Genomic DNA, 26,705 nt, shown 5'->3' on the forward strand with positions numbered 1-26,705 from the left:
ACAGTACATACTGCAAGGGGAGCTGAGGGGAAAACCCAAATCTTTTTGTTTATTTTTTGAGACAGGGTCTCATTATGTTTCTCAGGCTGGACTCAGAGTCCTGGGCTTCAGCGATCCTCTTGTTGACGTCTTTAACAGAGGAGGAGTACAGCCTCCTGAGTAGCTGAGGAGGTCTGGGCTAACTTGCCTGGCTCAAAACCCAAATCTTAAGTAGGACTAGGGAGGTAGAAAAGAGAACCAGGGAGGGATGTAGACCTCTTTTGGGTGTCGGAAGCGCTAAGTTTTACCTTTAGCTCCTTTGATGACTTGCTATCTAAACTTGGGAAAAACCACTGCCGTTTATAGGGTCTCAATATTTTCATCTGTAAAATACCCTCTGCTTTACTCTGCCACAGAAACCTTGTCATGATTTGTACCTAGCTGGATTTAGATGTTTAAGAGATATGGATCACAAGGTTCCTTCAGTCTTTGGACTAAGCAGTGCTCCCAGGGGCCTGGATAGCCCTATCCACAGTGTTCAATGTCCTCTTCCCTATATCCCATCCCCTATCCTTGAAAACAAAAAGAATACATAAGAGATTTGTCTCATCAGAATTTTCCTAAGTGCCTATATACCATCCTATTTTCATCTCTTAACGGATGGGATAACCTTCCCACAGGCAGCTCTGGGAACAGCCCAGAGGGTTACTCTGCCCTAAGGCCCCAGGATGTGGGCCAGCACCAAGGAGGGTTGAAACATCTCATCATGGATTCTGGGGGCAATACTGTGGAGCACTGGCTACTCACTTGGAGAGACTCTTTTTGAGTTTGAGTCCCTGGCTGCTGCAGTCAGACAGGCGGTCAAGAGGCGAGATCGTCCTGACGGGGGGCAGGTGGCCATCACTGCCATACGAAGGGAGCATTCCTGAGAGGTGGCCATCTCCAAGCACGTGAAGTGGAGGAACTGCTGGAGACGGGGTGAGGGGCCCGTTGAGGGCCTCCAGAAGAGATACTACTTCATAGCCTGGTGGAATATTCTCTGAGGACTAGGGGAATCAGAGACAGGTTAAAAAATCAATTAGGTCCTTTTTGTTTTATGACATGATTATGCTACTTACTCTACACTGAAAATAATGTTTCATATCTGTTCTTGGGGGGTCTGGTAAGAACAACTGTACTAGAGGCAGAGATAAAATATCAAAGAACGACACATTGTAGATCCTGCTTATTGGTAAGCTTTTTCGTAATAATCTCTATTTTTTTTTCTGATTATAATGGAAACATGTTAATTACAGGAAATTTGGAAAATACATTATTAGGAAAAAATTTAGGAAAAAAAATCACCAGTAATCAAATCACCAAAGTTACTTTTATTAGCATTCTGGTGTCTCTTCTTCCCATTTTTTTCTGTGTACTATTTACACAGTTTTGATCAATCTGTAAATAACAATTTTATATTCGGCTTATTTTATTATACTTTCCTCTTTTTAAAAAAATAGAGATGAGATCTCACTATGTTGCCCAGGCTAGTCTTGAATTCCTGGTCTCAACTGATCCTCCTGCCTTGGCCTCCCAAAATGCTAGGATTACAGATGTGAACCACCATGCCTGGCCAGAACATAAATATTTTCCTTCGTTTCTGAAGCCTCTTCATATATGTCCCCCCCTTCTTATAGATCCCCTAAGTTTTCTAACTATTCTCCTAGGGCTGTGTATCTAGTTGTGTCTAGCACATCCTATTGTAAACAAGTTTTGATGAACATCCTTGAATGCCTTTTTTTCAAATTATCTTCTTGTTATTAAATTATTAGCTCTTAGATGATGAGGTATAAATGTTTTTAAGGCTCTTGATATATACTGCTGTTTTCCGCTGTTTTGTTTCTTTCAGTGCCTTTTCTAGTTACACTCCTATAAGTAAGACAGAAGACCTATTCTGACTGCTTCCCCGAAAGCAGGGAGAATCACTAAAAAAAAAAGTTTTTAAAATTTGAAAGTTGGAAAACGGTATTCTCATATTTGTATATCATTGATTTTTAATGTGGCTGAACTTTTAAAAACACTCTATGTTGAGTATGTTTTGTTTATGCCCTTTGCCCATTAATCTACTGTATTATTCGATATGAACTATGGCAAAGACATTAGCTTTTCCTCTGATACATACATTGTAAATACTTTTTTAAAAAACCACTATTTGTTGTCTAACTTTTAATTTTGGTCACCTTTTAGACCTCTGACGTGCTAAACTTTTTAGGTAGTAAAATGTATGGCTCTTGCTTTCAAGCTTAGAGAATCCTTTCCAATCCAAAGTCAACTAAATAATGGTCTATAATTTATTCTAGGTTTTTTGTTTGTTTGTTTGTTTGTTTGAGACGGAGTCTCGCTCTATCACCCAGGCTGGATGGAGTGCAGTGGCGCAATTTCCGCCCATTGCAAGCTCCGCCTCCCGGGTTCAGGCCATTCTCCTGCCTCAGCCTCCCGAATAGGTGGAACTATAGGTGCTTGCCACCACACCCAGCTAATTTTTTGTATTTTTTTTTTTAGTAGAGACAGGGTCTCACCATGTTAACCAGGATGGTCTCGATCTCCTGACCTTGTGATCCGCCCACCTCGGCCTCCCAAAGTGCTGGGATTATAGACATGAACCACCGCGCCCAGCCAATTTATTCTAGGTTTTGAATGTTTTGTTTTGTTTGGTTTGCTGTAATGTTTGTTTGGTTTGATGCTTTTAATATAGTTAATTAGTTACTCCAGCTGGAATTTATTTGGTAAGGAGTAAAGTGCTAAACTGATTTTTCCTCTTGGAATAGCTAACTAATTACCCCAATACCATTCACTGAATAATCATCTCTCCCAGCAGCGCATTAATCTAAAGAAAGACAGTATCTGCTCTTCTTTAACTGCAAAGCTTTGAGGTTTCACTCTAATATCAGCACTTACACTAGGAAACTGAGGTCACTTTATCTCAGGCACTGAGGCCACAAAACAGGATAAAGAAAAACAGTTACTTTCTTTGAGGATTTGAATAAAGATAATAAATTGTATTTAAATCCAAAATAATCATCCCATTGTTTCTGCCTGAGGGAGTTGGAGTTGAACCTCGCTGGAGTGAAACTGCAAGCAGATGGCTCTAGGAGTGGTAAATATTAACTGGACACCAAGTTCCCAAAGAGGAAAAGGGAGGTTTTCATGACCAGTGCTCAATTTTCCACAGTAATAATTTGGTTGTAACGCATGCTCTCAGCTGGGCTGCTAAATACTGCAGCATGCCCAGGTCTAATTCCTTGCTGCAATGCCACATAGAAAAGCATGAAAGGTTTAAAAAAGCCAATGAGGCATTTGCTTCAGAGGGGCCGTGGTTCCGAGCCCAACTTACTGAATGCTCTTCAGAATCAGATGTCTGGGATGAGATGATGGGGTTAAAGCTGGTTGGGGACAAAGGGCCCAATTTTTTCCTCATGGCTCGGATCTGAAGCAGTGCCCGGAAGGCTGTGAAGAAGAAAACAGGCAATCAGGACATCCTGATGCAGGATTAAGGATGAACAAGAGCCCAGACAGAAACCATGATCCCTCCCAGCACGCATCTGTTTGTCAGATCCAGCAGCAGCACATGCTTCAGTGTTATATAAATGTCCTCTTGTCCTCTCTCCCACCCACCAGTCCCCCTGCCGCTCTGGGGCTTACGCAGTCGGCAGATGGGGCAGTTGTTGGCCTGGTAGCGCAGGGTGTCTGCACAGGTGTTACAGAGGCAGAGGTGGCGACAGGGCAGAATCAAGGTGTCCCGGACATCCGAGAGACACACCACACACTCGGCACTGTTATCACTCACTTCGTCTTCAGCCACCTGGTCGAGGAGAAAGCAATTTAGCCAATGTCACAAAGCCCTTCCTGTCCCATACTTTACAGACAAGGCCGTGTGGCTGAAGAGCTAGGATAAGTAATAAGAACAAAATCTGCATTGACATTGGACTTTGTCGTTTACCCAGTGCGTCCACACACTTAGCTTCACTGCTTCTGGGAAGTGTTTATCTAAAATTGAGAGGACGAGACTAACCACTCGAGCTCCTATGAGGCTCGGAGCTAGGCCTCTCAAGTCTCAGCTGAAGGGACCTAGGGGACCACACAGATAAAGGAAAAGGAGCAAAGAAAGGAACCTGGTGGAAACCTAGTTGGACAGAGCTCTGTGGCAGAACAAAGCCAAACCAGCCTACTTTTCTCATTTCCCAAGTGGTAAAAGCATAAGGATCTGAAATGAGGAATGAGAAAATACCCTTCTAAGACCTAACTGATTTCAGAGTTTGGCATGCTAAATTCCTGGACGCTGGCTTGTCATTTCTCACTTGGCCTCCTGGAAAGAGTACCTTCAGAATTTTGGATAAAACTTACCTTACAATCTTGTGTGTTGTACTTGTTTTCAATTCCATAGATCTCCTGAAGGAGGTAGCTGACCCCGTCTACCTGAACAGCAAATAGAAAGGTTCAAGGACAGGCTGTCTCTACCGAGAGACTAGAGTGGGAACTCCCTCCCCTCTTACCTCTTTTGGTAACCAAGGACTACTGATTCATCATGAAAAAAAATCAAAGGCCTAGATAAGTAAAGGATGCTTTTATTTACTCATGTTTTCTATTTGAGAGGAGAAAGAAAATCAAATATTTAATTCACCCATCATTATATGCAATAGGGAACACAAAAGTTCACAAATAAAATAATAATATTTGCACTGCAGCTTACTATTATAGACAATTAAGAAGGCATAGACTAGAAAAAGGATGGAAGGGTATGCATTAAAACACAGGCATTTGCTATGTAATCCAATTTGAGTTCAGACATTATAAAAATAAAGGAATAGAAAAGAGAAAAAGAAGAAGAAATTGGCAAGGAAAAAGATGGGAAGGGAAAATATGAATGCAAAGGGCAATAGCAAGATCTTGAGGGAGAGGCTAATGGTGTGTACCCCACACCATGAAGCCACCCCATCCCCAACATGCAGCAAAATTACACCACTTGGCCCTGTTTCTTTCTTTCTTTCCTTCTTTCCTTCCTTCCTTCCTTCTTTCTTTCTTTCTTTTTTTTTTTGAGACAGGGTCTTGCTCTGTCATCCAGGCTGGAGTGCAGTGGCACCATCTTGGCTCACTGCAACCTCCGCCTCCTGGGTTCAAGCGATTCTCCTGTCTCAGCCTCCTGTGTAGCTAGGGTTACAGGCATGCACCACCACGCTTGGCTAATTTTTGTATTTTGTGGTAGAGATGGGGTTTTACCATGTTGGCCAGGCTGGTCTCAAACTCCTGACCTCAAGTGATCCACCTGCCTCAGCCTCCCAAAGTGCTAGGATTAGAGGGATGAGCCACCAAGCCCAGCCAGCCCTGTTTCTTAAAACCCCAACTACCAAGGCCCAATCCCACTCCCACTCACCTGGCCCATGTCAGTGCCTAAGTTGGCCCTGCCCCATTTACTTTTAGGAGCACGCTCTTCTGCCTCACCTCTGTTTCTTAGCCATCCCTTCCTCTAAGACATAGCCTGTCTCTGATTTTATATCCCACTCTCCAGTTTGACAGTCTGTTGCTAATGCCAATCTAACAAGAGGAAAATGAACAAACCATTTTCCTCTAGCTACACGAACCTTTCCATCCCATCTAGGCCTCCTGGAGAACCAGGCCTTCCCCCATGAGGCAACTCACCAAGGCCTGGCCTGCCCAGGTAGTGCCCTGGACTCAGGATCTGTTTACTCATCTGCTCTTAAAACTTGTTTTCATGTAGTGATTATATTGGAAAACTAATTTATACTAAGATAGTCTTATTACTGACTTCATTAAAAGAGAGGCAAATAATTAACCTAAAAGAATGGATAGTATAGAATTTCAGGTATCTATCACCCATCTGCAGGGAGGCTTTTCTTTGCATCTTGACGAAGCCCAGCCCTGCCTCCTACCCAGCTGCTCTACACCCTCCTTGAGATGACCTACCCCTCACCCACCCTCCCTTGCCAATGCCACTGGCACCACTCTCTCTCCTTCCAATGATGTCTCCTCCTACCTCTATAAGAGTGGAAAGAAAAGTGCTGGCACATGGCAGGGGCTGGGACTTCTAGCAGACATATGCACAAGGTGCTGATCATTCTGCAAGAGGAAGAATGGCCAACTTTGAATTTTAGAAAAGGAATGGATACATTCAGCCAATGACTCTAATTACCCTAAATTGGACCCTAATGCTTATCCTTTCACTTGAAATATTGCTCACTCTGGCATTTTAAATAAAAAGAGTTCTCCCTAAACCCAGTGTTGGGAAATAAATCTTGTTCTTTCATTTCTCAAGTCCTTTACTCAGATAAAGACTCCCTCAACACCAACACTTCTGGAACAATGAAGACATCAAAAATCAGCATTCCTTTCAGGCCACCCAAGTCGTTTGTAATAGCTTGTAACATTCAAAAGCACTCCCTTTTTTTCTTTTCTTCTTTGATTAAAAAAAAAGAAGAAAAAGAAAAGGAGAGACTTAGCAAAAAGTAAAACAAAAACAAAAACAAAAAAAAAAAAAAAGAGGGAGAGAGAAGAAGAAAGGAAAGAATAAAAGGAAGGAAGGACCCTAACACTGACAGTCTGTGGTCTTCAAATACTTACTACTTGTTTCTGTTTGAGGGGCTTGACACAGAAAGTTCCATCTGTGTGCTGGAATGAAAATATGAAAGTTATGACAAGGAAGGGAGGGTAATAAAGCTCCAGGTATTCTTCTGTTACATCTCCCAGTTACAGTCACCCTCCCTTATCTGCAGTTTCATTTTCCACGGTTTCAGTTACCCACCATCAACCACTGTCTGAAAATATTACATACAATAAGATATTTTGAGAGAGAAAGATGACTTTCAGACTTTTTTTTTTTTCTTTTTGAGGCGGAGTCTCGCTCTGTCGCCCGGGCTGGAGTGCAGTGGCTGGATCTCAGCTCACTGCAAGCTCCGCCTCCCGGATTTATGCCATTCTCCTGCCTCAGCCTCCCAAGTAGCTGGGACTACAGGCGCCCGCCACCTCGCCCGGCTAGTTTTTGTATTTTTAGTAGAGACGGGGTTTCACCGTGTTAGCCAGGATGGTCTCGATCTCCTGACCTCGTGATCCGCCCGTCTCGGCCTCCCAAAGTGCTGGATTACAGGCTTGAGCCACCGCACCCGGCCCCAGACTTTTATTACCTTATAGTTATAATTGTTTTAGTTTACTATTATTCTTAATCTCTTACTTTGTCTAATTTATGAATGAAACTTTATCATAGGTATGGATGAAGTATACGAAAAACCATAGTGTATATGAGGGTTCTGTACGATCTGCAGTTTCAGACATCCACTGGGGGTCTTGGAACGTATCTCCTGAGGATAAGGGGGACTACTGCACACATGTTCTGGACGCTCTCAGAGTAGAATTACACAATCCTGATTCTTTAAAGGTCTTACAACTATCCAGTGTAGCCCTTTCTTTCTTTTTCTCTTTTTTTGAGACACAGCCTCACTTTATCGCCCAGGCTGGAGTACAGTGGCGCCATCTCAGCTCACTGCAACCTCCGCCTCCCAGGTTCAAGCAATTCTCCTGCCTCAGCCTCCTGAGTAGCTGGGATTACAGGTGCCCGCCACCACGCCTGGCTAATTTTTATATTTTTAACAGAGGTGGGGTTTTGCCATGTTTCCCAGGCTAGCCTTGAACTCCTGGCCTCAAGTGATCCACCCACCTTGGCCTCCCAAAGTGCTGGGATTACAGGTGTGAGCTACCGTGTCTGACTCAGTCTAACCCTTTCATTTTAAGGAGACTGAGGCCTAAGGATTCGAAGGTCCTGTAGCAACGTAACGGCAGGGCTAGACCTACACCCAAGCATAGCCCCCAAAGCGATGTTCTATCACCATCATAGCCTCTAAAGCCAGACCCACTGAGCTCAGGGACCCAGCAAACAGGGGTTACATGTGTCTCACATGAAAGAAAGGGCTAAAGGGAATAAAGCGAGGGCCTCTAAAGTCACTCACCTTCTCAAAAGTACCCAGCAGTATATGGCAATGGCCAAAATACTCTGAAAGAAACAAAGGCATGTGAGTGAAGAAGCCCAAACAGCACACCTGGATGCCCATGACCTTCCCCAATTCCCTGCAATCTGGCAACCCAAATGTGCCAGTCTGTCCCTAGAACGGGCATGTTATATAACCCTCACTTTTTTTTTTTTTTTTGAGACAAAGTCTGGCTCTGTTGCCCAGGCTGGAGTGCGGTGGCATGATCTTGGCTCACTGTGGCCTCCACCTCCCAGGTTCCAGTGATTCTCCTGCCTCAGCCTCCCAAGTATCTGGGATTACAGACATGAGCCACCATGCCTGGCTAATTTTCTGTATTTTTAGTAGAAATGGGGTTTCACTACGTTGGCCAGGCTGGTCTCGAACTCCTGACCTCAGGTGATCTGCCTGCCTCAGCCTCCCAAAGTGCTAGTATTACAGGGATGGGCCACCACACCCAGCTAACCCACATTTTTTGAGACTGAGTCTCACTCTGTCACCCAGGCTGGAGTGCAGTGGCGCAATCTCAGCTCACTGCAACCTCCACCTCCTGGGTTCAAACCATTCTCCTGCCTCAGCCTCCCAAGTAATTGAGATTACAGGTGCACACTGCCATGCCCAGCTGATTTTTGTAGTTTTAATAGAGAAAGGGTTTCACCATGTTGCCCAGGCTGGTCTTGAACTCCTGACCTCAGGTGATCCAAACCTGCCTCAGCCTCCCAAACTGCTGGGATTACATGTGTGAGCCACTGTGCCCAGCCAAACCCACACTTTTCACATCCGCCCAGGAGCTTGGAGTCACAGATGTGAGAGGATGCAGAGACTGCCTGACTCACAGTCACAAACACCCACAAAGAAGGCATGTTGTTCTGGGGCCACAGCTGCTTCCAGGAATATGCCACAAAAGAACAGTGTGCACAGCCAAAGAGGACAGAAATCGCCCCTACCGTCTCCTTCATCCACCACGGCATGTACCACTAGAGGGTAAACTTCTCTGTCCAGATCAAAGCCAAGCTGAAGGGAAAGAAAAGGAAAGAAAACAAAACAACAAAAAAAGAGGACTTAACACATTTAGATAGCACAGTTAATCTCAGAAAGGGTGATACTGTCAAGCATTAATCTCATTTCTGCTCCTCATTAACAAGGCTCCTCGTCAGCCTTGTTAATTACCCAAGTTTGTTAAATGAGGGCCATCAGTTTCTTTTTAAAAATCTCACGGATGTAAATATGGCCTTCTAACCTACAGGTTTTTTTTTTTTTTTTTTCTTTGAGCATAGCTTTCTCAAAGTATCCAATGCTAATGGGCTATTTCCATTCCTAGGGAATGGAAAAATTAACAAAGTCAGGTATATCCTTGATGCAAAATAAGCAGAGCTTTAAAAGGACATGATGAAGTCACAAGACTGAAAGGTAAGCATGGCCTTCAAGTGTCTGAGCAGCCCCTTTGCTGTTGGCCGGAGTCCTAAGTAGCCCCTAGGCCCTTCTGAGTCGATGTGGGAACCCCTCCCCAAAGGTAGCTCACCTCCTCTTCGGCCCACTCGGAGGGATCCACGGTGTGGGAGGGCAGGCAGAACTGCTGACACACTCCTCGCTTGTAGTGCACAGTCTCCGACTGGAGGCTGTTGTCTTTGGGAATGTAGCTATTGATACAAGTGGGAGGTAAAGCAAAAATCAGTATCTGGCACAAATGGATCTGACAACTTCCTCTGCTCATGCCTGTTCTCAATTATCAACAGGCTCTAGCGAAGAGAAGAAAGAGTCCTTTATAATCCATTTCCTTTGCTCTTGCTTGGCAACGTTGAACTTTTCTATTCAACCCACACATCCAAAGAAAGGTAGCTTACTAGATTTTTAACAGCATGTTAAGGACCTGAAGGACTATACCACCATTTGCCACTATACCAAGATGGCACAACTTGAAGGGAAAAGGTAAAGGATAGGGCTTTGTAGAAGAAAATCTATTCAGGAACCAGATCTCATCTGGCTGCAGAAAAAGAATGTTTTCCACCTTTGCTGAGTGGATAAGACATGGACTCTACCCATCTGGGAAGGAAGTGGCTCACCTGGTCTCCTGATCTTACCTGGCAATACCATTCTGGAACTCTTCCGTGGCCTGGTAATAGATGGTGATGGCTACCCGAGCATCTGTGTCAAAGGTGAACTCAACATTGTAGTGGACTTTAGCTTTGCTGGCCTCTTCTCCAGGGCTCTTCACTTCCTCAGCACATCTAGAAAACCAGAGACTCAGCATTTGCAGGGTAGCATATCAATATTTTAAAATTTACCTTTTAAAAAAAATTTAGCATTATATTGTGGGCTTCTCTGAGTGATCGTAAGCATAGGTCTAACTCTTCATTCTGAATGATCACAGAGTGCTTCATGACCAATATTGCTGGGCACTCAGGTTACTTCTGATGTTTCATAGTGCTACCACTACACCATTGTGCATTTGGCAGTTTTGTTTTTATTTTAATAAAAGTTATTAATCACGTAGTTTAAATAGTTTCTTCAAGGCAAAAAATAGCAGGCCTTACTTCTTCCCTTTCCTTCTCTTCAGAGGACACCCCTTTTAGTGATCATTTTGGCATTTACCCACGTTTCTAAGAAATATACTTGGGTTACTACTTCTTGATTTTTCAGTTTCAGGCACTATCTATGGATTTCCTCCTATGGAAACAAGGATTTCTTTCGCTTTATTCATTCTGCTCCATATAGGAACTCCCCCATCCCCACAGTATAGCTACATCATAATTTTATTATAATAGTCCAGTACATTTGTGTCTGTATTACTGTGATTATATAAACATATAATCTATGATTATTTTTTTTTGTCTAACTTTTTCTTAGTTAGTGCTCACCCTTTTTTTTTTTTTCCCAGTTGCACAGTTTTCTATATACTCATCACAAATTCCAACCCCAGCTCTCTGGGGCTGTCTAAATCTCTCAAGACGTTCAGATGCACCAAGTGGTCTATTCATTTCATCTTATTGAGGAGGTCCCTTGGACTCGCTCCCATCTGTACTTGGCCCTCTGCACCTGGCTCCCAGCTGCCACCCTGGAATCTCTCCCCCTCCATCATCCTGGTGGGTCCCTTTTGCCTCTGTCCTCCTGTAGAAGCTCATGTTTCCTGTACCTCAAGTCTTCCTCTGTCTTGGGTTATTCTTTCATATCGGTGGAGCATGTGTTCTACCAGCTTCCTGAAAAAGGGTGTGTTGGGAAATAAACTTTTGAGAGCTTTTATTTAACATTCACACTTCATTCAAAGTTTGGCTGAGCAAAGTATTCTAGATTATAAATAATTTCTAAAAGACACTGAAAGCCTTTTCGCTGCCTTATTTTTCACCTCCCAGCGTTGTTCCCAAGAAGTCTGAAGTCGTTCCAACTGCTGATCCTTCTTCTGAAAGCTTATAGACAGTCCTCTTTCTCATCCACTGTGTGGGCACTTGGTGGTCCTTTCCATTTAGAAACTTGTACCCTCTGCTTCTGAGAAATTTTCTTAAATTCTATGTCACTGATGATTTCCTTCCTTTTATATCCTCTGTTCTCTGTAGAACCCGTTAGTTGGATGTCAGACTTTCTAAATGGGTGCTCTATTACTTGTATCTTTCTTCTTCTATTTTCCTTCTCTCTGGAGTTTTGCTCTGCTTTCTAGAATATTTCAAGTTTTCTTCCTATAATTCTATTGAAATTTTCGTTTATGCTCCTTGTTTTAATTTCTAAAAGCAATTTTTTTGGTTTCATAAACTTTGTGTCATTGTGTCCATGAAAGAAAAAGATATCTTCTCTCATGTCTTTGAGACTATTAATGAAGTTTTCTTCTTCCTGCATAGCTTTTGTTTCCAATTAGATTTTTTTTTTACTTTATTATTATTTTACAAAGAGATGGGGTCTATGTTGCCCAGGCTGGTCTCAAACTCCTGGGCTTAAGCGATCCTCCTGTTTTGGACTCCCAAAGTTCTGGGATTAAATGTGTGAGCCACCACACCCGGCCTAGTTAGGCTGTTTTAAAATGTTGGTTTGTTTTGCTACTGTCTTTCCTATTATAGGCATTCCTTACACATCTAAGAATCTGTGGCTGTCTGCTTGTATTTAAGATATTTAAACTGCTGATTAGAGCTCTGAGTGCACAGCAGGACTTGGGGATCCCGGGCTTCACTGTGGGCTGATCTGGATCTGCTGAGGAACCTCCAACTCTAGTCTCCTAGGTTTTCCTATCCAGGCAGGTCCAATTTCCAGAAAACAGTTTTTCTCTCTCTTGACAAAGGCCTGGCTGCCAGCATTCTAGGGGCAGAGTGGAGAGGCAGCTGGAGGGCTCAACACCCCGTTTGCCAGGATCCACTCACCCCCTGTTTTGTTTTGAGCCAGGGTCTCACTCTTGCCCAGGCTGGAGTGCAGTGGTGTGATTGTGACTCATTGCAGCCTCAACCTCCCTGGGCTCAGGTGATCCTCCCACTTCAGCCTCCCAAGTAGCTGGGACTACAGGTGTGCACTACCATGCTTGGTTAATTTTTGTATTTCTTGCAGAGACAGGGCTTTGCTATATTGCCCAGGCTGGTTAGCCTGTTTTTAGTACTGGCCGTTAGCTGTGCCTGGGTCTCTCTTGTCCAGAGATTCTTTGTTTTTACCTTTCCAGGGACAGTCATCTGCCTGCCTTTGGCCAGGCTGTAGTAACGTAGTTCTGGCTGTGTGGTACAAGGGAGGGGATCTGCCTACCTTGAGGGCAGACTTTCTACCAATCCTCATTTTAGCCTCCCACCTCAACTTCTAGAGGGACCTGGCACTGCTAATTTCTGAACCCCTTGGGGGATAATACCACAGTATAAATTGGGTGATTCTCAGCTTTTCTTTCTGCTAGTTCAGGATTCTGATATCCTGGGTCTACTAAGTCATTTAATATTCACTATGTGCTTCCAGCTTCCTTTCTTTTTTTTTTTTTTTTGAGACAGAGTCTTGCTCTGTGGCCCAGGCTGGAGTGCAGTGGCTGGATCTCAGCTTACTGCAAGCTCCGCCCCGCCCCGGGTTCACGCCATTCTCCTGCCTCAGCCTCCCGAGTAGCTTGGACTACAGGCGCTCGCCACCTCGCCCAGCTAGTTTTTTTGTATTTTTTAGTAGAGACAGGGTTTCACCGTGTTAGCCAGGATGGTCTCGATCTCCTGACCTCATGATCCGCCTGTCTCGGCCTCCCAAAGTGCTGGGATTACAGGCTTGAGCCACCGCGCCCGGCCTGTGCTTCCAGCTTCTAAAATTTTGTTGCTGCTGCTCTCTTCCCATTCTCCAAATACTTACAGATTTATGCCTTTTTAAAATTTTTTTATTTTTATTTTATTTAATTAATTAATTTATTTTATTGAGACAGAGTCACTCTCTGTCGCCCAGGCTGGAGTGCAGTGGCACAATCTCGCCTCATTGCAACCTCCGTCTCCTGGGTTCACGCCATTCTCCTGCCTCAGCCTCCCGAGTAGCTGGGACTACAGGCGCCTGCCACCATGCCTGGCTAATTTTTTGTAATTTTAGTGGAGACGGGGTTTCACCGTGTTAGCCAGGATGGTCTCGATTTCCTGACCTTGTGATCTGCCCACCTTGGCCTCCCAAAGTGCTGGGATTACAGACATGAGCCACCGCACCCGGCCTTATTTTTTATTTTTTAGATGGAGTCTCACTCTCACCCAGAGTGGAGTGCAGTGGAACAATCTTGGCTTACTGCAACCTCTGCCTCCTGGGTTTAAGCAATTCTCCTGCTTCAGCCTCTGGAGCAGCTGGGACTACAGGTGCATGCCACCATGTCTGGCTAATTTTTGTATTTGTAGTAGAGACGGGGTTTTACCATGTTGGCCAGGCTGGTCTTTGACTCCTGACTTCAGGTGATCCGCCCGCCTTGGTCTCCCAAAGTGCTGGGATTACAGGCATGAGCCATTGTGCCCGGCCAGATTTATGCCTTTTAAATACATGTTTATAATTACTTGATGGGGTTTTCAGAGGAAGCAAAAGTAGGTGTTCAGTCCTCCATCTTTACCTGGAAATCTGAGAATCAGAATTTATTCCCATAATCACAGAAAAACAAAACAAAGAACACCCTTCAAGTTAACATTTATTGAACACCAGGTGTTTTCCCTTCTGTTACCTTAATTTTGACAACCACCATGAAAGGTAAAGTTGATTATCACCATTTTACAGATAAAAAAAAAACCTGGGCCGGGCACGGTGGCTCAAGCCTGTAATCCCAGCACTTTGGGAGGCCGAGACAGGCGGATCACGAGGTCGGGAGATCGAGACCATCCTGGCTAACACGGTGAAACCCCGTCTCTACTAAAAAATACAAAAAATTAGCCAGGCGAGGTGGCGGGCGCCTGTAGTCCCAGCTACTCGGGAGGCTGAGGCAGGAGAATGGCGTAAACCCGGGAGGCGGAGCTTGCAGTGAGCTGAGATCCGGCCACTGCACTCCAGCCTGGGCCACAGAGCGAGACGCCATCTCAAAAAAAAAAAAAAAAAAAAAAAAAAAACCTGAAGCTCAGACACTCATTCAAGCAAGCATCTGTGGACCTGGGAAGCAAATTGCTCTGCTGCTTCCAAGTCTGGTTCTTTTAGCGCAAGACAGCTGCTTCATCCTATTCTAGAGCTGCAGCCAGGCTGCCACGGCAGAGGCCATGACCTTGCAGTAGCTCAGGCCCTTGAATGGTCTCCATCAAATGTATGAATGTGCCATATGTGATGAGAGAAACCAAGTGGACAAAGTAGCTGGCAACTGGCAGGCCCCAGAGGCCTCGTTAGTCTGCTCTGCTGCTGGATGAACTCCCCTGGGTCAGGCGGGGGGACTGTTCAGCAGACAGGTACCTCCTTGGCTTTCTCCTCCCCAGAGATGACCCTGGGGTGGAGAGAAGCATAGCTGGGGAACCAGTAGAAACTTCAGGGACAAATAAAATATAAAAAATTAAGAGAGAGAGACTGAAAATAGATTAGTGGTTACTTAGGGCTGGAAGGACTGCTTGAGCCCAGGAAGTCAAGGCTGCAGTGAGCTGAGATTGCGCCACTGTACTGCAGCCTGGGTGACAAAGTGAGACTCTGGGCGGTGGCTCATGCCTTTAATCCCAGCACTTTGGGAAGCCGAGACAGGTGGATCACCTGAGGTCGGGAGTTTGAGATCAGCCTGACCAACATGGAGAAACACCGTCTCTACTAAAATTACAAAATTAACCAGGCATGGCGGTGCATGCCTGTAATCCCAGCTACTTAGGAGGATGAGGCAGAAGAATCGCTTGAACCTGGGAGGCGTAGGGTGCGGTGAGCCGAGATTGTGCCATTGCACTCCAGCCTGGGCAACAAGAGTGAGACCCTGTCTCAAACAAACAAACAAACAAACAAAAAAACGAGACTCTGTCTCAACATATGTGTATCTATATCTATATCTATATCTATATCAGACAAAAACATCATAATGCTAATAAGGCTGATCTATACAAGCCTGAGATGGTCTGAGTCATCTTTCTTGCCTATTCAGAAAAATCCGGGACCTTGATTTGCTCTAACCAAAGTTTTTCACCAGGGAATCAGAGAGCCTTGGTAGACATACTGTCTAGGGGTGGCAGGCGGTAGGAATGTACCAGATTAAAAATTACACTGTCTCGAGGATGGCACCAAGAAGGCAAATGACGATAATTAACATTGATGATGAGGATTAAACAACCAACCAACGGCACTGAGTTCCTTAGAGAACAGACACATGAGATAGGGAATAAAGAAGAAAAAGAAAATATAGCAATAAGATAAAGGATTTGATATTCTAAGTTCAAATTTCCCATTTTTACATTGGCTTGTTGGAGTAGCTGCAAAAATTCCCACTTTCCCTTAATAATTCTTCTTCCCTTTTAAAAAATATCCATAAAATAAGGATACTGAGCATTTCTAGGCAAGTGAAAGTTCTTCACAAACACAGTCCATTGCATCCAGTGCTGAACAGCATAGGGGTGGATGGTCTGATATCAGCAGAAAGAAGTGCCTGCACTCCTGTCTGAGGCCTGGAGAAGCAGGCTCTGGGGCTGCCAGAAACTGCTGTGTGAGTTCCTTGGGAAGTCTGTACTCCAGCCCCCAACCTCCCCAGAGGAAGGTGCCTGGGACCTGGCCCCAGCCTCTGGGAACTTACTTGACGAGCCTCAGCGTGTCCTTTCGGATATTGACCAGGCTTCTCAGAGTCTTCACAGGTTCTTGGGGAGGTGGGGCGGCGTAAGGGAACTGTGTCAGAAACAAAGTAGGAGAAGGTGGTGTGTTTATAAAGACCCACAGCTGTCCCTCGCTGTTACAAGGCTTTACAGTTCACCAAGAATAGGCCTAAGAGGTGAGGCAGGAAGGCACAACTCTCCTAATTAAGTGAGGAAACTGAAATTCCGACATACTGAGTCAACCTGCTCAAGGTTACAGCTAGTGGGAAAATGGGATTCAATTTGGGGCCCAAAGAGCTAGATTTATCTTCTTTTTCCATTATATGAAGCTTATTTGGGTCAGTGTTCAAAACTTGGAGAATTAATAAAAAACCACTGAAATTCCAAATACCAAAGGACACACTGTGGCCGAGTTAATCACAAAAGGCTTTTCCATCTGACCTCAGACGACAGGGAGCCAGACCTGCAAGCCCTTTCCTTCGGTGAGGCCATATGGTATCCCAGGAATTTAGGGACTGCAAATAAAAGAGAACCCCATCATGTGTACAGAGCTGAAGTTTGCAAACAGTAAAGAACAAATTTCCCCTGCAGCTGATCATATAAAGCAGAGTTAACACATCAGCCAAGAGTTATTCTGGGGTCACCAAAGGTTTATGATTGTCTTCATCATTTACCATCCACTTTCTCCCCATTTGCCTGTTTAGACCTTTGGATATGAAGTTCTGAGTTGTTGATAGTAAAGAGATAAACAAAGGGGAAACAGCCAAAAATTTCACTGGGAATTGCCTTCTGAGGATCAAGAATGATTTCAAATGTTCCCAGTATTTTTAAAATGTTATTTAGGCAATCAAATGTTTTAACATATAATTCCCAAAAAACCTACTGGTCTCTGCAGCTTTGCAAAACTGTGGTTCTCTTGGCTCAAGAAAAGTCTGCCTCCATACTGTGGTATCACAAAACAGGACATCCAAGTTATAATCAAATTGTGCCTTCACAGGTTTTTACTGAATATGGGTATTTCACTTGGGAAACAATATAGTTAAACCATAGTCAAGGTGCATCTGACTTTATGTACGCAGTATGATTGCTTATAATTCACATGTATGAATGTGACTCTTATACTCAATAGAAATTATTTGCATTCAGATTACCTACTTTGTGGGCATTATTTAGTAATTTACCTTTTCGTTGATATATTAACCATATATTCTTTAAAAAATGATAGTTTTTTCTAATTACAAAGTAATGCATGTTTAAGCAGAAAATTTGAAAAACACAAAAAAGTACAAAACTATCCCTAATTTTACTATTCAGCAATACCAAAATTAACACTTCGGAATATGTATCTCCATCCGTCCATCTATCCATCCATCCACCTCTATATCCATGTGTTGTTTCAAACTGAACACACTATTTTGCAGTTTCTTTTTCACCTAAAAAGATGTGACAAACATTTTTAAAGTCTATAATTTTGATAACATGTGCAGATAACAGCATACTTTAATCAATTCCATATGATTCAATACTTTATGTTGGTTTTACTTTTTTTCGCAGCTATAAATGTTGTGGTGAATATCCTTGTCTCTATACTTCTGCATGCTTGTTTGATTATTTCCTTAGGACAAATTCCTAGAAGTGGAATTACTGGATCAAAGAGTAAGCATATTTTTAAGACTTTAAAAATTATTTTGCCAAACTGTTTTCCACAAAGCTGACTCCAACTTTGCCCTCCTGCAAGCAGTGCATCAGGAGGCCTTGACATGGGAAAACTGAAATTCTAGCTCAGATCCCATCTGTGGCCTGTTTCTCCTCCCCCAACTTTCCTAGGCTGTCATACTAAAGGAATTTAAAACAATTTTTAAATAAGCTTAAGCAAAAAGTAATTAGGCAGGAAAATCCGACACAAACGCTAGTCTATTCTAAAGCCAAAATAAATGACTTTGGGATTAAAATTTTTTTCTGGAGTAGCAAAGTTAATCATTTTCATTTGTACAGGTACTTGGGCATTATCCATAACTCCTACCTGCATTTCAAATAAAAGATGCATCTTTCCCCTTATTCTTTACTCTTTCTCCTCCGTAGCCACCCCCTGCCACAAAAGAGAGAAAAATAAAAAGAAAGAAAAAAAATCCTGGCACTCTTCATCCTCCATTTTGAATATTATATTTGATAACTGTGGCAATGAAACATAAGCTATCTGGCTCTTAAGGAAAGGTATCAATGAGTTCAAATGTTAATAAATCCACCCCTACACTTTAGGCTCTCCCTATACACACACACGCACAAGACAACAACGTCCAATCTGTTCAGGAGAACCTTGTTCGTGGGCTGCTACCTACCAAAGTTTGTGCCTTGCTGGCCTTTCATTCATGCAATCAGAATCTACATGCAACACTCCATCCTAGGAATAAGGAGAGACTGAAAACCAAGAAGATAAGGCCCTGCTCTTTCAGGAAGCTGCATTATAAGGCAGCTGACATAGTAATTGTAATATTAAAGAGATTAAACATATTAGTATTTTTTGCCACAAAAGGCAAATATAAAGGAAGTGATCATTTCTGGCTGAGGTAATCTGAAGGCTTCATGGAGGAGGTGGTAGCTGATCTGGGATCTTAAAGGATAAATGAAATCTGCAAATTCAGAGATGACAGAGAAGATAGAGGGGACAGCAGGATCAGAGGCAAATTGAAGAAAATATTATTCTGCTCTTAGAGTTGTCTCCCATTCTTCTGTAAATCGATTTTGCCTACCATTACTCTCTAAATTTCTTAGTTATCTTCCTTTCAAAAATTACCATTTATTGAGTGCTTACTATTGATGACAGTGGTGGGCCGTCTGGAGCAGCCAATGCCATCACAATGGCCGCTGCAGGGAGGTTGCAGGGAGCAGCCCAACAGCCCCTCCACAGCTTGCCACCCTGGAGGCCACCCCATGGGGCTGGCCGGGTTGCCTGCCAGCAGAGGAGCAGTGTGGCAGAAGAGCAGTGCGATAGGGCAGAGAGGAGCCTCAAGAAGGAGCTGGGCCTTGGGCAGTGCCCCGCTTGCACATGGAGCGCCAAGGTCAGGCCTGGGCACAGAGCTGGGGCTGTGCTTCAGGGGCCCCGGACAGGAAGTGGGAGCAGCTTCCGCTTTGGGCACCTGGCCATTGGTGCAGCCATTGTGCCCACTCTGCCGAGGGTGCCAGGTTCCTGTGCCTCAGGAGGAAGCTCTGTGCAGCCCGTCCGGGGCTGCGTCCCCAGGTCTGCCCCACACTGGGGTGACTACTGAGTCTGACACTCCTGGCCAGATGACCCAGCCGAGGCCCAGGCCCCGGATCCACTCTGCCCCTGGCTACCCCTGAAGCGCCTGGGCAACAGGCAGAGCTCATGGCGATGTCACCCTGCCCCGGACACCGGCCCGGGCCCAGTGAGGACTTGGAGCCCCTGCCCTAGGCTGCAAGGGGGTGCTGTAGAGGCTGCATGCTCCATAGAGCTGGTGGAAGCCGGGAACAGGCAGCAGCCCCGCCTGGGGCTGCAGCCATCCAAGTCAGGGCTGTGGACCTGGGCCTCCATAAGCTCTTGGAGACATGGAAAAGCACTCCCCACCCCATCCCAGCAGGCTCAGAAGTGCCTGCTCCTGCCGCCTGGCTTCTGTCTGCTGTTGGTGCTGGCTCTGATCTTAGAGCAATGTGGGGCCAAGCCCAGGTGCTGTCACAGTCAGGCTGGGAGTGCACATGCTCGGGGTAGCACTGACAAGCCAGCCCCAGCCCCCTGCTGCCTCAGCCCCTTCCAGACTTTGGGCACTGATGAGCATGGGGAAGGTGGGGGCGCTGAGGGCAGCCTGGTGCTGGCCTTCAGGGAGGGCGTGAAGGCTGGGGCCCTGGCTGCCAGTCCTGCCCACCAGAGTGGGAACTTGTGGTGCCTTTCCTAGGCCTGCCCATGGCTGCCCAGGGACCAGTCTACTTGCACTTCCTCCCCTCTGAGGCCCATAACAGCCCCAGGCTCAGCCAGAACAGGGCAGAGGTTGGGACCATCAGCTGCAGAGAGGAGCAACCTACTCCAGTGCCCCCTCTCTGCTGACAGCTTCAGAGATGTCCATAAGACCAGCTGCCGAGAGGAGCTCTGCACTCCAGGGCCTCCTCTCGGCTGAGAGCTGCAGAGAAGACAGGATGACCTTCCTGCAGAAAAGAGCTTCCCACTCCAGGGTCTCTATGCTAGGACACTTGTCAGGACACCCTGGTTGTGGAAAGGACCTACCCACTGCGGGTATGAGCTGTTCTATCGCTCAATAAGGCTCCTCTTCATCTTGCTCACCCTACATTTGTCTGTGTATCTCATTCTTCCTGGTTGCAGGATGAGAATTTTGGACCCATGGAATGGTGGGACTAAAATTGCTGTAACACAAACAGAACTGAAACATGCTCCTTGCTTGTCATGTTGTGGGCAAAGAGGAAAGAAGAGCTGTGGCCCTTCGGGAACCCCAGACCTGGGAGCTGCCTAAGCCAGGGCTGTGACTTCCTCTTTATGGCCCTGTGGTTTCTGGCATCTCCAAGATTCCAGGTGCAACCACATTCCCTGGTGCCAACCAGGAGAGCTGCCTGCAGTACACCTGGTCCAGCCATAGCCTCGCAGACAGTTGGCACCCATGCTGGCACCTGGGGCTGCCAGCCCCACAGCAGCAGCTGGCATGTCTGACTGCATAGTGGCTGGACCCTACTCTCGCTCACACACCCCTTGCCGCTCCATGCCTGATTTGCAGTCTCCCTTGGAGGCATGGGATATAGGCTGGTAGTGTGAGCTGAGTGCAGTCTGTCAGGCCAAGTGGGTGGAAAAACTCCAGTGTGCCTGAGCCGAACCTGTGCAAGGCACCACTGGCCACGGGTTTCCGGCCAGAAAAGTGACATCCCAAAGATCCCATAATACTATGTGCCAGGCACTATGCTGAGCTCTTTATTTATATTATCTTATTTAATCTTTGGAGGAATCCTGTGAAATAGGCATGGTTGTTCCCATTTTTGCAGGTAAGAAAATAGAGGTTGCAAAGAGGTTGAATAAATTCTCTAAAGTCCCCCAAATTTTAGGAAGCAGAGGTTATTTTTCTTTATTTTTTCCAGTAACTAACAAGTCTTAAAGGGAGCAGAGTTGAGGTTTGAACATGTTCTACCTTTATCTTTTCCCAAGATGCTCTGGCAGCAGCTCATCTAGGGATGAGATTTCCAAGGATTAAAGTGCTGGTTATTAAAAGATCTGAAGACACAAATTTATTTATTGCCTCATTCCTTTCTAAAGTCAAGACACCAAATAAATGTGTTTGTCCACACTATCTCCTCAATACATGCACCATTACTAAATTATATTTAAGACAAAAGATGTATCCTGGCCGGGCACAGTAGCTCACGCTTGTAATTCCAGCACTTTGGGAGCCTGAGGCAGAAGGATCGCTTGAGCTCAGGAGTTTGAGACCAGCCTGGGCAACATGGTGAGACACTGTCCCTACAAAATATAAAGAACTTAGTCAGCATGGTGGCACACACCTGTAGTCCCAGCTACTCAGGAGACTGATGCAAGAGGATCACTTGAGCCCAGAAGATTGAGGCTGCAGTGAGCTATGATAGCATCACTGCACTCCAGCTTGGGGGAGAGAGTGAGACTGCCTCAAAAAAGAAAAAAAAAAGAGGCCAAGCATGGTGATTCATGCCTGTAATCCCAGCACTTTGGGAGGTCAAGGTTGGCAGATCACTTGAGGTCAGGAGTTTTGAGACCAGCCTGGTCAACACAGCAAAACCCCATCTCTACTAAAAATACAAAAATTAGCCAGGTGTGGTGGCGTGGGCCTATAGTCCCAGCTACTCGGGAGGCTGAGGCAGAAGAATTGCTAGAACCCAGGAGGTGGAGGTTGCAGTGAGCTGAGCTCATGCCACTGTACTCCAGCCTGGGCGACAGAGTGAGACTCTGTCTCAAAAACACAAAAACAAAAAGTAAGTATCTTATTTCAACCTAAAACCAGAGATCTCACTCATATGCTGACAGTTAAGTATGAAAGGAAAGCAAACTAATGCCTTCTTGGGACCAAGAAAGATGAAGCTCAGAACAGATTCGGGGACAAGCATTTTTCTGAAGTACTCATGCACCAGTCCACTGTACTCAGCATTAGCGATCATTTTCTCAGTTCATATCCACAGAGTTTCTGTTTTTCTTTTTTAGAGTCTGCAAAGGGTAATTTTCTTAGCCCTAGGTCTACTGAGTAAGGGAGTGCATGGTGACTAGGAAGACCAGATAAAGTCTTTCTGATGTAAGCATCCTGCCATATCTGGAAACAGGAAGAGTTTCCTTTTCTGTCTTGCACACAACATGCCCCAGGTCCACAGACAGAGGGAGACTGAGAAGCTTTCTGATCTCTTACCTCAAGTTCAATATGGATTTATAGAATGGCTTCCTGTTTCTCAGGTATCATTCTGGAGTAAATAAACCTTTAACAGCTTTATGAAGGATAACTTAATGCAGCTTCTAGAATCCTATTTCACTTTTTATAATGAAAACAGGCCTCAGATCAAGATCCATGAACAAAGAATGAAATTTGGTCTGCTCAGGGATTTGAGGACCAAACATTATGTGTGAGTATCTTTACGACAGAAAAGCAAGGCACAGATCCCCCTAATCTATTCATCTAACCAGAAAACTCTGCCAAAAGAAAGCCCCTTTCATGGGGTAAAATTTGGGTAACCAGGAATTACAGCTTGGCAAATCATGAAAAAAGAAAATGTAAGGAAATATTTAACTGAGTATGTACTATGTGCCAGGCATTATGTTAGGTTCTTTAGATGGATTCTTTTTGTCCCCCATTTTACTTTACATACTTTTTATCTTTATTTTTAAATTTTTGTAGAGATGGGGTTTTACTATATTGCCCAGGCTGATCTCAAACTCTTGAGTTCAAGTGATCTTCTCACCTCAGCTTCCCAAAGTGCGGGGATTAGAGGTGTAAGCCGCCACACCTGGTCTTTTTTTTGGAGACGGAATCTCACTCTGCCACCCAAGCTGGAGTGCAGTGGCGGGATCTCAGCTCACTTCAAGCTCTGCCTCCCGGGTTTACGCCATTCTCCTGCCTCAGCCTCCCGAGTAGCTGGGACCACAGGCGCCCACCACCTCACCCGGCTAGTTTTTTGTAGTTTTTAGTAGAGATGGGGTTTCACTATGTTAGCCAGGATGGTCTCGATCTCCTGACCTCGTGATCTGCCCGTCTCGGCCTCCCAAAGTGCTGGGATTACAGGCTTGAGCCACTGCGCCTGGCCTTGGTCTTTTTTTATTTTGGTAAAATACACATAACATGAAATTTACTATCTCAACCATATTCAAGTATACAGTTCAGTGGCATTATGTAACATTCACATTTGCATTATCGTGTGGCCAAGACCTCCATCCAGCTCCAGTTTAGGCATTTTCTTGTTTCATATTCTCAACAGGAACAACATGCCTGCCACTCTCACCAGCCTGTAAATTCTGTGTGTATGCTGGAGGACGATCTAACATGCAGAAGAAATACAGTAGCTGACTAAAAAATGAAGAATGTCTGTTAAAAGAAACTGACATTCTACAGATAAAGAAACTGAGACTCAAAAGACTCACGTAATCATCCAGGGTCCCAGAGCTAATGAATAGCAGAAACGCAATTTGAACCCAGGTACATCTGACTCCCAAAGCCATACTCTATTGTATTGCTTCAGCTACTACAGGGCAAGTCTGCAGGCTCTTCTAATCCTAGGAGTGTTCTAGGGACCTGAGCAGAGTTTGGGGAGTCTGAAAGTTATACTATCACGGCAAATAGTACTGAATTCTATGAAGGTTCTGGAAGCTAGCCAAAAATCTCCAATTGTGCCCTATGCTTAGGTGGCAATATGTACAAAAGTACACCACACACCACACTCCTTTCCATCTTTAACAGGAGTATCTAAGGTCTTCTTAGAAGAGGTTTCTTCGAGCACAGTATGACAAAATCTTTGTCTGTAAGATCTAACAGCACCTGCAGAAGATACAAATGTACACTGAGGGCAGGGTGATGTCACAGAACACTGCCAGCAGCCACAGCTGCAAGGGACATGTCAGTCAGTGTTTACCTTCCACCCAAGATGCTCAAAGATGTGTTACCGCCAGATAGTTCTAAAATATGGCGACTTCTCCACCAAATTATTTTCAAAAAATGGTTGGGCGCGGTGGCTCACACCTGTAATCCCAGCACTTTGGGAGGCCGAGGCAGGCAGATCACCTGAGGTCTGGAGTTCGAGACCAGGCTGGCCAACATGGTGAAACCTCGTCTCTACTAAAAATACAAAAATCAGTTGGGTGTGGTGGTGCATGCCTGTACTCCCAGTTACTCAAGAGGCTGAGGCAGAAGAATTGCTTGAACCCAGGAGGCAGAGGCTGCAGTGAGCTGAGATTGCACCATTGCACTCTAGCCTGGGTGACAGAGTGAGAGTCTGTCTAAAAAAAAAAAAAAAAAGAATAAATAAATAATTTTCAAAAAACAAAGACATTTACCCATTCATTCAGCACTCCCACTATGTCCTGAATACTGAACTAGGCCCAGGGGACACAGTGAAGAGTCAAGCAAACCTCTCTTAGTTCCATCTGTAAAGGGGTATCAGGCTTGCATCTGGTGCCCTGCATGCTTGGATACAACATCCTCCTGGGACTGGGCTGCTGTGTCTATACTGAAGTAAGCCTGAATCTGATAATAACTTAAATCCCAAACATCTCAAGCCCAGAATGGAAGTAGAGTTTGGCTCAGTCAGAAGACCTCTTTTGGTGGACCTCAGGCGTTTGCTCACGAAGGCTCTGTGTGTATGTGAGCAGCTCCTCTTTGGCTTTTTACCCTGGTGCTCATCAGTTTCCTTTCATGTGCCCATCACATCGGCAAAGTGCCACCTGGTGACGAAAGATGAAACTGCCAGACCAGGCCCAAATGCAGGCAGAAGGGTGCACGTGCATTCACATACACATGGGCACACACACATTTAGTCTGTGTGTGTGTATCAACTACATGTCCTAGATTTGTTTTTTTACCATTCTGATTTCAAATATTACACTACCCCTATGGTTGTACTATTTTTGCTGTTAAAAAAAATAGTCACAGTACATGTGAAAGGACATCTTATTGTGTGTGTAAATTATTAGGCAATTCCCAGTAGTCTGGGAACACAATAATCCATTCATCCCATCCATAAAAATAAAGTTAACTTCAATATAAATCTTCTTTTTAAAGTATATACTTTGTTTTCATTTGCTATTAGATTCAGGCCTCGTTTTATATATATATATGGCATAAATAAGTGAAAACTATATTATCCCCATCAATTCTCAGGTAAAGAAAGTATTGATACTGTATACTTCTGTTGGTTACTTTTATTTTTTATTTATTTTTATTTTAATTTTTTGAGATGGAGTTTCACTCTTGTCGCCCAGGTAGCAGTGCAGTGGCGTGATCCTAGCTCACTGCAACCTCCCCCTGCCCCTGGGCTCAAGTGATTCTCCTGCCGCAGCCTCCCAAGTAGCTGGGATTACAGGCACATGCCACCACGCACAGCTAACTTTTGTATTTTTAGTAGAGATAGAGTTTCACCATGTTGGCCAGGCTGGTCTCGAGCTCCAGACATCGTGATCCACCTGCCTTGGCCTTCCAAAGTGCTGGTATTACAGGCATGAGCCACTGTGCCTGGCCTAATTTTTTAAATTTTTAGTGGAGACGAGATGTCAGTATGTTGTCTAGGCTGGTCTCAAGCCTCCCAAAGTGCTGTGGCGTGAGCCACCGCACCTGGCCTGCTTCTGTTGGTTATTGTGTGTGTGCATTTTCTTTTTCTGACTACTTCATATTTATCATAATATTCTGGCTTTTCTTCAATTAACATAAATTATTCAAATAATAATTTTTAGTCCACCTAACCAACACTTCCTTGGGAGATAGGTCAGGTTTATTAAAATAATTAACAGTTTGGGCAACTCTAGAAATAATGAAAGATTTCAAGATGAGGCACTAAGAAAGTATGTAAAGTTTGTTAATAACCATGTAGGTAGGCAGTAACAGTTTGCATCTGATTCTCTGTCCACTACTTAGCCAGTTAACTTCTAACTCAGTGATTCTCAAACTTGAGAGGGGCCAAGAATCACATGGGAGTACTTTTTTTTTTTTTTTTTTTAGACAGAGTTTTGCTCTTGTTGCCCTGGCTGGAGTGCAATGGTGCGATCTTGGCTCACTGCAACCTCTGCCTCCCGGGTTCAAGCGATTCCCCTGTCTCACCCTTGCCTCCTGAGTAGCTGGGATTACATGTGCCTGCCACCGTGCCCAACTAATTTTCTTGTATTTTTAGTAGAGACAGGGGTTCTCCTGTTGGTCAGACTAGTCTCGAACTCCTGACCTCAGGTTATCTGCCTGCCTCGGCCTCCCAAAGTGCTGGGATTCCAGGTGTGAGCCACCACGCCTGGCCTCACATGGGAGTATTTTTAAAAACTGCAGATCCCAGGGCCCTGTCACTAGAATTCTGATTCAGCTAGTTTGGGGTAGGAACTAGGAATCTGTATTTTAATAAACAT

At 44.7% G+C, this 26,705-nt stretch overlaps 1 protein-coding gene across 3 annotated transcripts in view; it reads right to left on the reverse strand.

Annotated features, from left to right (window-relative positions):
* RNF157 (ring finger protein 157) overlaps positions 1–26,705 on the reverse strand; it is a 73,421-nt gene that overhangs the window by 12,992 nt on the left and 33,724 nt on the right. For 2 of the 3 annotated variants that reach the window (XM_026456784.1, XM_026456786.1), the window contains exons 3-12: positions 16,129–16,217; positions 10,073–10,219; positions 9,514–9,631; positions 8,939–9,005; positions 7,974–8,017; positions 6,595–6,642; positions 4,363–4,434; positions 3,661–3,820; positions 3,353–3,465; positions 787–1,025 (exon numbers count right to left, since the gene is read on the reverse strand). In XM_026456784.1, the coding sequence (XP_026312569.1) occupies positions 787–1,025; positions 3,353–3,465; positions 3,661–3,820; positions 4,363–4,434; positions 6,595–6,642; positions 7,974–8,017; positions 8,939–9,005; positions 9,514–9,631; positions 10,073–10,219; positions 16,129–16,217 (1,097 nt within the window). Of the gene's footprint in view, positions 1–786; positions 1,026–3,352; positions 3,466–3,660; positions 3,821–4,362; positions 4,435–6,594; positions 6,643–7,973; positions 8,018–8,938; positions 9,006–9,513; positions 9,632–10,072; positions 10,220–16,128; positions 16,218–18,167; positions 18,234–26,705 lie in introns of all 3 variants that reach the window. The other variant, XM_026456785.1, reaches the window with a different exon arrangement.

This window comes from Piliocolobus tephrosceles, chromosome 16 (assembly GCF_002776525.5).
Source record: "Piliocolobus tephrosceles isolate RC106 chromosome 16, ASM277652v3, whole genome shotgun sequence".
Classification (NCBI taxonomy): domain Eukaryota; kingdom Metazoa; phylum Chordata; class Mammalia; order Primates; family Cercopithecidae; genus Piliocolobus; species Piliocolobus tephrosceles.